Raw genomic sequence first — 11,431 nt, forward strand, 5'->3', positions numbered from 1 at the left:
TAAAAAAAAAATGACACATCAGTGTAGAATACTAAATATTAATAAAATATTAAAACTCCGTATTTCTCCTTCAACTCATCACAAAATTCCTATTTCTCCTTCAAGACAATCTTCTATGCCGTATGCCACCAACGGACGCCACCATCTCGTTCCTCTGCCGAAAGCCACTATGATAACAACCATTTTCCTTCGTCGTTTTAATTTTTGCCCAAAAATAGTTTTTAGGTTGTTTGAATGTTGAATCAACTCTTTTCTCTCTTTTTTTTTTTAAAAAAAAAAAAATGTTTGATTACAATTTCTCCAAATCCAATTTTTTCAGACTTATTCAACCCGACTGAAAATACCTGAATTGATGAATTCAACTTGAGAGAATTCACAAAAAAACGAGGTGCATCTTCAATTTTTTTCAAAACACACACAATCACCTTCTTGAGGACATGATCATGTATGTTATAATATTGTTCCTTGTGATGAAGCCTGGTATAAAGACCATCAGATAAGTTGATGTGCTGACTTTCTGTGATTTGGGACCTCAGCAAATAAATATGAACCGAGGATACTGAGCAATAACCACTAACTGGCTAACTGTCAGTTAACCACAAGGTGGTTAGTGAATTTTACTAACAGCCTAAGTGATTATAGTTAGTGGTTTTAGCCAATAATCACTAACCGTAACTGTCTTTTCACCCAAAACTGCTACCACAACCTTTTTTTTCCTAAAAAAAAAAAAAAAAAAAAATAGAGGGAATGGTATTAGTTGAATCAAGGGACATATCGGGATGTCTAAAGGGTTATTTTGGACCATGAAATTAAATAAAATGTGTACAAGTGTGAGCAAGTTATAAAAAAGTTATGAAGGGGTTGATTAATCTTTTTCAAATGAGGAGCATCTCTAGCAGATTAGCTTTTTTTTTTTTTTTACATGTTCACACGAGGGAAGGAGGAGAGAAGATTCGAACTAATGACATCTGCTTCATAAGGCGTGGTCCACTGTCAATTGAGTTACTCCTTGGGGACCAGCAGATTAGCTGAAGGGCTCATAATAGCTACATTTAGGCATCGTTTGATAAACGATTATGCCTGTTTTTGGCTCTACACTATTCATCACACTTTTTTATTTTTTTAATATTCTCTTACTTTTTACATTATATCAATCATTTTTTATTATTATTCAAATAAAAAAATCACTACAAAACAAAATTTTTTCATTTTTTCATACCAAACATTCTTACTTTTTCACTTTTTTAAAAAAAAAACATTCTTACTTTTTTTCATATCAATCACTTTCTGCTACAGTATCGAACTAAAATCAAAACAAAATCGTTTATCAAACGAAGCCTTAGCTATTTTGAGCCATTTTTTGTCCCCAACAGATTAGCTCCAAAGTAGTTAAATGAGACATTTTGCTACAGTGAACAACACAATTTTGTTATTTACTATAGCACACTAGATGATTATTTTAGTCTAAAGAATTACTTTTTATTCTCAATAAAAATAGTGTTAAAAAATAATATTTCAAGAAAGTATAGAGTTTAATAGATAATTTGTTGGAGTTTGTATTGAAAAACTAGTAGCTAAAATACAAAAAAAGTAAATTTTGAATAGCTAAAATACATACTATTGCTGGAGATGCTTTGTACTTTTAAGTGTTTATTCTTGAGTGCTCGCTTTTTGATGTGGCAATAAAGTAAGCACTTAAAAGTATGTGTAGCACTTATTTTCTCAAATTCACACACACGACAAGAACATATATTGTCATCCAAAGAATGATAAGAATGTATAGCTGTGGATGAATGTAAGAGGGTGTCCTAAACATTATTTACTTCATTTTTCCAAAAAAAATCAACATAAAAATATTTTAACATTTTATATCACATCATTTATTTTTTACTATTATTTAAATCAAAAATAACTAAAAAACAAAACTTTTCAACTTTTTTAATATCACTTTTTCACTTTTTTATGCCAATCATTATTCATTTAAAAAAAAAAATTATCAAAAAGTATGAACGAAGAGATGTTGAGGGGTTTAACAAACACCCTCAACGTTAGAATAATTATAAGATAAGAAATATTAGAGTTTGTTTGAGCAGGGTCCACCTAATTAGTAGGAGAGAATCATTTCCCACACTTCATACAAGATAATGTTGAATCCAGTAACTCGGATTCACACTTCACCAAGAACATATATGGTTGTAAGTATGAGCTATTTCATCTTCTACGCCAAAAGATGGAGTTGAATAAGAATTAATTAAAAATATTAAAGAATATAAACTTTTTGCAAAAGATGGAGTTGAATAAGAATCCATACGGCTAGCTACTGCATCTTCTACACCAAGCAGTTTTTGCAAAACTCTCATCTTCTTTCTTGCCACACATTGTTCGTAAGTATTTCTTGATTTTTTGGTTTCTAAACTTTATGATTTCATGCAACTGATTGATTCTTGCAAATTTGTTTTGAAAGAAAAACACATAGACGATATTCTTCGTGGTAGCCAATTGCATGAACTTATATGTGCCTTTCTTCGCATGGTCATATGAATCATATGATTATGCATGTGATATTTTTATTTTTAATTATTTTTATTTGTAGGACACATGGGATTTTTATATGATGACATGTGTAACGGAAATAAGTTAGTCTTTTCTCATAAGTCAAGTATTATTTGTAATAGAATTTAAAGTCCAAGGCGGAAAAAATAAAAATGTGCAAACCTAGCTAGGTATTAAAAAGGTAATTAACCCAAATTACTAATTAAGTTTGAATTTAGTTATATTGTTATAGACTCAATCTCCCACGCATAAAAATGAACGGCCAAAATGCAGAATTGAGACATGATAATCCACTCATGATTTTATGGCAATGAATGTTATATGACTGTCAACATTTTAGTGATTAGCTTGATAAATACCATGTAAAGTGTCACATCAATTTGTAAGAAATTTGTAATAAAAACTATAATACCCATAATTGCATATATATGTTAATTAGTTTGAGAAATCCAAGTAAACCTCTTTGAGAAGTCCCTCGTGTGAGCATCCCTTTGGTGCGTAGATTGATAGGGAACATTAACCAATTAAAATTATAAAGAGAAATGCTATTTTAAGCGTAGATTCAAAGGGGGGAAAAAATTAGAAACTCTTTTGGCTACATGTAGTGTCCTTAAAATAATAGAAGGAATTAAAGAATGTGATAGTTATGTGAAAAATAAGGGAATGGTTTCTAAAAGTCCTTAATTTGGTGGTTCTGATAATGGGGTTCCCACGGCAATCTCTTTCAAGGGTTTGTGTTTCTTTATCTTTTTTGGATTATGCTGTTAATCGTTTGTATTTTTATTTTTTTATTTTTGTTGACTTGAAGATAAAAACTTGGCTAGAACCCCTTTGAGTACTCTGTTTGAATGCTTAGAAAAAGAAAAAAAAGAAATAGCATTATATGTGTTTTTATTATCCAAATAGTGTGGAATTCTACTCAACCAAAGCATGTAGCTGCACCAGGCTCAATTGAGTGAAGGGAGCAACCAAAGATAACTGTTGCTCTCTTCCTATGGAGTATGAGAAGCAGATAGCAAAGAATCCTGAATTGTATACTCCTATATTTTTGCATTTTGATTTCTAAATATGAATTGTTGTGTTAACTGTTTTCAATGATAGCTCCTGATGGTACTTTTAGGCAGATAACGGGTCCAACAAGACGATCAACAAAGGGGGGATGGACACAGGAGGAGGTCAATAGCTAGTGATTTTTGTATTCTTTATAGCGTCTTATAATTGCATATTGGATAAGTTAATTGCACAGATAAAGAGCATGTTTCGGATTGTGTTTAAGAAATAGAGCTTTTAAGTAAAAAATATATATATATTTTTTTTTGGCAAAAACTTCATTTTTTGCCATTTTTAGGTTTTTTGAACTCTTAAAAGCACTTTCAATTTTTTTTTACCAAACATGTATTTTTTCTTCAAACGAATTTTTTGAGAATTAGACGTACTTTTGGGCCTCTCAAACGCACATCCAAATCGGCCCTAAAAGTTTTTTTGTCAGCTGTCTGCATACATTATGATGAATTAATTCATGTGCCAGCCCATGCATGTATCTTTTGCTGCTTCTTTTGGATAGCATGCTGTCTATTATCAAATGTTCATCATCAAGCACCTAATTTGTTTTCTTGTTAACAGGATAAAATATTAACCTTTGCTGTCCAGCAATTCAGTGGCAAAAACTGGAAAAAGATTGGTGTGCATGACTTTACTTATTTTTTCATCCCTTTCTGATAGTTTTTTTTTCTTTCTTTCTCTGTAATAGAACTAATCAGAAAGTAAAAATGTTGATTCAATATATTTTGCAGCTGAATGTGTTCCTCGTAGAACTGATGTTCAGTGTCTGCATCGCTGGCAGAAGGTTGAAGGTTCTCAATCCCAGACTTGTTAAAGGGGCTTGGAGCAAGGAGGTGAACTTGGAGGGAAGTGCATATACTTCCCTCCAATTGAAACAAACAGGTGCTGTTTAGTCTTTTTCCTCTCTCTCTCCCTAAAAAATGAGATTTTATAGAGCTGGTGTAATCTAATTGAAACAAACAGTTGCTGTTTAGTCTAACTAATCCATCGACTTAAAAAGTTCACATTATACTTGGGATATTGTTCTCTTTGAAATCTATACTTGAATTGCATATGTTTCCAGCTGGATATGAGAACTTCTTATGATACATTATTTGATATGAACAAGACTGAACATTCTATAAAAAAGTTACTGGAACTGCTCGGTGAGAAAGAAAGCAGAGTCTTTATGTGAGGGGTTTAGTTCCCATAAACAGAGCATAAGTGAGGGGTTGCCCACTTTGACAACACTATGTATTACTCTACACCCCAGAGCTCAAAGATTTGCGTCGAGCCACCCACCATTAGTGCTGAAAGGGCAACACTACTAATTACTATTCAGTAAAAATAAGCTCGAATCCGAACATTTTCACCTCTGCGCCCGCACGCACTCATACTCATACAAAGCTCACTTGTAAGTTTCAGGCAAAAGATGATCAGGTCCTTACATAATTATATACCTCCCAAAGGACCCAATCTCTTTCGCCACCTTAGCATCGAAGCTTTAAAGTTTTCACTGTCAACTTCTAAGACGCTTAAAAGTAACAACGAAGACGAAAGACTACAAAATAACAAATAGCGCCTTTTATTAGCCTTTTTGGAGTCGTTTTGCGTTCAGTTGGTTCCTGATTTTGGTGTATTTGTTTTAGTTGTTTATGAAATCTAATTCATAAGATAATTTTCAAAGATCACATGTCAACCAACATCATCATTTCACAAAATCTATAAACTGTCGATTAAATTTACATTCTGAACAGGAAAAAATCGACTGAGCATTAGAATGGGAAAGAGAAGAAAATTTTAAAAACATCACTTTTCGGTTACCGACCAGACAACCCTGCCATTTTGTACGGCCATGGAGGGGAGAGAGTCATTGCTAGTGAATATCACAGTGTTTCTCACCTTCAAGTCCGGAAAACACAGATGAAGAAGAAGAAAATTATGTCCACCATTACTGCAAAACAAAGGCAAAAAGACGATTGCGTTAACTTCAACTTTTTTCTTCTCCTCCGTTAACTAGCTTTTAATGACGTGGTAACTTTTCACCATTAGATCTTTTAGAAAGATCTAAGTTGCGAACCGGCTCTTCTCCATTTCAAATGAAATGGAGGATCCGATTCCCATCTAAATGTGGTGCAGCTATTTTTTGTTAATACGTTTGGGCTTAAAGATTCACCTGTTTGGAATTGCGTTTGAAAAATAAAGTTTTTAAGTTGCAGTAAAATAAGTGATTTCCAGCCCATCCTGATAGAAGTTTTCTCTTTAGAGATTTTCATCAATACGGTTAAAAAAAAAAAAAAAAAAAAAAAATCACTCATTTGTTTTAAGTGAAAATATAAGGACCTCATTTGTATTAAACTGGTTCATACGTGATTTTGACCGTTCCAACTTTCAACTCAATATTTCGGATAAAAATAAAATATAAATTAAAAATAGGTTAATTACGACTGATGTTGTCCTTTAGTATATTCTTGTACCAAAATGTAAAATAAATTTTTACACCACACGTTTGACAAATCAAAAGCTCAATTCCAGTGAAGTCCACACAACTCTCCTTCTCTCAATTTAGTTCTTTCTCTCTCTTTGGGACAATGCCTCTCATAGTTGTCTGTGTGTTCCATATTCTACAGTTTAATTATCTTTGCCAATATCTATGTAGCTATTTTGAGAATACAGATACTTATATTTTTGAAATGGTTTGTTTCCATTGTTCTTGTTCTTTGAGTTCTGTTAATTATTCTGCTTGAAGAAAATGACCGTTGAGACTACAATGGATGACCCCAGAGATCAATTTTCCGTTGGTATGCGTTTGCTCGCAGTTGACGATGACCCCACTTGCCTCTTTTCCTTGGAGACACTGCTTCTTGGATGCAAAATATCACGGTTTGCTTCTTGTTCTTCTTTAATTTGTTTTCGTTTATCAATTTTTGGATATGAGTTTATGGATTTGTGTGTTGTTATTAGAATTTTGTTTTTGGGAATTGTTTTCTAGCTGCCCCGTGATGTTATATTGAATTGTATGTCTACCAGCCGAATCTGATTTGTTTGTTAATTTCAAACTGTCCAATTTTCAACAAAAAGTATTCATGATAAGTAATATAGAATTCATGATAAGCTGCAAACAAAATAGATCGAATTCATGATAGGAAAAATGCAAAAGGAAAGGTTAGAAAATATGAATTGATAATTTAATATGCGGAAAAAAAAACATAACTAAGCAAATCAAAGAAGAGATGGGAGAAAGTATTACCTGTTTCCCAAAACAGCTCATTCCTTTGACAACACTAATCCCTTGATACAAAATATCATTTGGCTCTCTATTCCAATTCATTAGAACAGGGAAAAGTAATAGCCAGTACATTAGTTGAAGGTATTTGAGGTGAGCAATGAAGCACAACATCAAAACTAAACATTCACTCTGAATTTATTAAACAATACTAAAAGGCTAATTAAGCACTACTAACGGGTGGTTTCGAATATCAAGATATATTTGAAATGTAGGAAAATGCCGGGTTTTACTCAAAAGAAAGATATAACGAAATGAGGGGTGAAACAGAGAAGAGTGCTTTGAAGTTTAAATACAAATTGCTTGAACAGCCACAAGCCTTTTGTGAATGAGATATACGGAAAGCATGACTTGACAGTCACAAAATTCTTGTTGTCATCTTACATGTGTTATTATTATTTTTTATGGGCGACTAACAGTGGCTACACTACCTAAGCGTGATCATGATAGTACATGCCCGTTGAGAACTGTTCAGGAGAGGTTTAGACGATGAGAACCGCATGTGCTCCCTCAAAACTAATTGAGCCGTAGTCTGACCCAACTATACCAAAACATCAATAATTCCCTAGGCGGCTAATATTAAACAGACTTGTGTGAGTGATTCTCTATTACAGAGAGTCGAACCAACGCCCTAGCCATATGTGTTATCTAAAAAGTTATTATAGTTATCTATGAATTAATTTATCAAACCTTTATGCTTGTTGAAAGGTTTAGCACAAAGTTTGGGCACTTCTTTGCGGATTCACTATCCGTATACTTGTTTGTTTGATTTGAACCTAAAGGCCTATCAAAACCCCACTTTATTTATTAATTTATTTTTAAGGGGAAACTTCACAAAATTCTCTTGAACTATTATGCGATTTGAGATGACCTCCTCAAAATTCACAATTTCTCAATTTCACTCCCTGAACTTTCAATTTGATGCAATGTTCCCCCCTTCGTCAATTTCTTGTGTTAAACAGATGTTAAAAGTGATGAAATAACTTTTATATCCTTAAAATTTTTATAAAATTTCAAATTAAAAATTTTAAAAATTAAAGTAAAAAAAAAAAAAACCGTTACCAAGCCCAGTTGACCCACATCGGGTTTGGCCGTGACCCAACATGGGTCACAACCTGACCCTCGGCTAGGTCTGGCCGTGACCCAGCATGGGTCTGGCCATGACCCATCATGGGTAACGACCTGACCCATGCCTGGGTTTGGCCGCAACCCAATCGGGGGTCAACAAATGGGTCACAAGGTGACCCACGCTTGGTTTTTTTTGTTTTTTAAACCAAAATTTAAGGGCATTTTGGCATTTTTCATAACTTTTGTTAAAGTTAACGTCGAAAATTGATAGATGTAGGTACATTGCATCAAATTAAAAGTTCAGGAGATGAAATTGAAAAGTTTTAAAATTTTGGAAGTCATTTCAAATCACGTGATAATTCAGGAATCATTTGTAAAATTTCCCTTATTTTTAATCACTAAAGTCAAGGTCCAAAGTTCAAGGCATCACTTATCATCACTCATTTAATCTTCTTGTAAGAATGTCTATACATTTTTAGTCACATTATTTTCTTTGTTTGTTTAGATAGATAATAGGTTAAAATCTCCATGCTGAACGTTTATATATAATAGAGTACTTTTCCGGCATCACGGTGTAACCAGCATTTTGTTTGGCTTTTTAGAAAATGGAGGAAAAGAAAAGAAAACGAAGAGTCCTACATTTTTTTTTCTGTCCTAATCCCACTTGAGGAACTCAACTTCTAAAAATCCATATTATGTATAAGGCTCTCATCCGGTAGAGTTATTAAGTTCTAAATAATTTATACGTCATAGAAACCGATGTCCAATGAGATAATTATAACAAGGATTCCATGAGAAAGATTGGTGATCTATGGAAACTATCATGCCCATCTATCTCCTGTCTACAGGGGGAAAAAAAGTGATACTTATATAATTGACATTGTTAAAATAAGCTAAAGAATGAAAAAGCTTGAAAGGAATTATGTATTTCTGTATGTTTAAACTGTGTACAAGAAAACCCTATTCATAGTTGAATAAGCCCAATTAAAAAAAGGAAAGATCGGAAGGGTTAGCGGTCTAGGAATGCCAATTTTTACCTACTGACTCGGTATTCCTTGGTGGGGTTTTTGCACGAATCTGCAGTTTCTTCAGCACAAGTAAATGTAGATTTCTATCATATCATATTTGCTTTGTCATTGCTGAACTATTCAGCATTTTACACAATGAATTTTAGTTCTTCTGTCAAAAGACATCCACCATTTGCTAATTCTTAAATATTGTGAATCAATGAAAGTTAAGGTTTTTACAAGTTGCACATGAAAAGGGAAAAGGGAAATGGGAGATAGGTTCATGCCTTCCAGATCACAACATCAGGGACAAGACACCTCAATGACCAAAAGAATTACTGGATAGGAAAATTCAGTTTTTAGGCATGTAAAATATTTTCCAACTATACACATTAGTAAATAAGAATTACTATTAGACAAAAAATTATGTACATATAACTTGGGGAGAAATGACCTGTAAAGTTTCCTCATTGAAAGTCAGGCTTCACCATCTCCAGTCGAGTCCATTCAGTAGATCTAATAAGATTTTGGAGCTCCTTCACATGGCTAGTCATCCCATTGACTGAATAAGCTTTAATCATGGTTCTATATGTAATCTTATCAGGCTTACATCCTTTCTCCTCCATCATCTCAAGAACTCCCTTCATCTCTGCAAAGCATCCCATCCTCCCATATGCATCCACCAAGCAATTGAAAAACACAACATCCAGTGCAACATCCGAATTCTCAATAAAACGCAAAACACCACCGATCTTTTCAGGTTTACCTGCTAGCCCATAAGCCCTTACAAGCGAGCAGAGTGTCACACAGCTTGGCTTGATCCTCTCTGACCGCATTAGCCTGAACAAAAACTCCATCTGTTTTAAATCCCCAGCCTTCCCGAATGCGTCTATCACCACATTGTAGGTAACAATGGTCCAAGAGTAATGGTACTTCTGCATGTATTCCATCACAGCCCCCATTTTCTCATAATCTCCAGCTTTTCCATAGGAATCTAGGAGAATGTTGAAGGTCTGAATGTTTGGTTGGACCCCAGCACTCTGAAATTTCTCATAACACGTTTCCATTGTTTCTATCTGCCCATTGCTGCCAAAGGCTCTGATTGTGGAGTTCATGGTCCAAGCATCAGGTTCGGAATCCCGCTCACGGAGCATTTCCACAAGTACTGATTCCATTTCAGCGAACCTTATACGAAATAGAGAGAATAAGTTACTACTCTGAGATTGAAGTATAATAAGATCATGCTCCATCTGGTTGCCAAGGATATAAGATAAAATTGATACAACTCTGTTCCCTCATTTTCATGGCAACCAGATGGCACATGCAAAATCCATAAAAGGATGAGAGATTGGTAAGATACTTTCTGGCCTTCCCATAGGCATCAATGAGGGTATTGTATGTGACAGTGTTTGGTCTGATTCCATGAGCTACCATGTCAGAAAGCAGGGCCTGCACTTTGTCAAAAGCAAAATCCTGTAGACATGATTTTATGAGGATCGAGTAAGTCTGCACATCAGGGTGACAATCAGGAGTATTCTTCATATGCTCGAGGAGGGAAAATGCTTGGTCAAAGAGACCACTCCTGCTGTAGGCAGATAACAGAGCAGTGTAGGATTCATGGTTCACGACACACCCTTCATCAATCATGGCTTGGAAGAGTTCACGAGCTTTGTCAGGTTGCTTACATTTTCCAAGCATCACAATCAACTTGATGTACACTCCAGAGTTGGGCCTGTACCAGAGCTGCTCACGTAGTAATTCAAAAACCTGTAAATACAAAAGACAAAAGCTGGTATGACTATTTTAGTTTTCTATTCAATAGAATTCAGATTGTTGCAATTAAGGAAAATGAAATATCCTTAACTAACAAAAAAAAGAAGAAGCAAAATCTAATATTCGAAACCTCAATTTCTTTGCTGCTCTCACATTTTCTCAGCAAACGAAACAGAACCCAAATCCAAATCAACAAAAAGCAAGCCAATGTTGAATTCAGTCAAATAGAATCAAGTCAAATTGAGAAATATATATATACTCTCAAAACAATGCAAAACCCAACATTCAAAATCCCAATTATCCCCTTAACCTACATTTTCTAAGCAACCAAACGCAGGACAACTTCTATCCCAGACAAAAACACCAAAAACCCCGGTTAAAAAAAAAAAAAAAAAACAAAGAACAACAACATCGTGACAGACCTTGAGAGCAGACTCCCAACGCAAAGCGGTGATCCTCTCGTAAAGGGCTTCGAGCACAGTCCTTGGAAGCAACCTCTTAGAGTTGGTGCCCTTCTTCTTCTCAATAAGGGCCTTGGTGGCCTCTCTCCTTAGTATCACAGAGATTGCTTTCTTCGACGCTATCTTCCTGTTCACCTCCTCTTTCCTCTCCCTCGATTCTAGCTGCTTTAGCTTCTCTATGTTCATCAGTGTTCTTTGGCCTCTCTCAGGCACTGTTAGCGCATTTGTGTTCTCTGGGTTAG

General features: G+C 34.6%; 1 protein-coding gene across 1 annotated transcript; it reads right to left on the reverse strand.

The window, feature by feature from the left end:
• Nucleotides 1–9,278: 9,278 nt before the first annotated feature.
• On the reverse strand, nt 9,279–11,431 carry LOC132166002 (pentatricopeptide repeat-containing protein At5g48730, chloroplastic; the record flags this gene model as incomplete). The annotated part of the gene is given in 3 exon segments (XM_059576738.1): nt 9,279–10,140; nt 10,316–10,722; nt 11,151–11,431. Coding segments are annotated over 3 exon segments (1,406 nt in total), but the record flags the coding sequence as incomplete, so codon positions are not given.

The sequence above is a fragment of the Corylus avellana genome, chromosome ca11 (assembly GCF_901000735.1).
Source record: "Corylus avellana chromosome ca11, CavTom2PMs-1.0".
Lineage (NCBI taxonomy): Eukaryota > Viridiplantae > Streptophyta > Magnoliopsida > Fagales > Betulaceae > Corylus > Corylus avellana.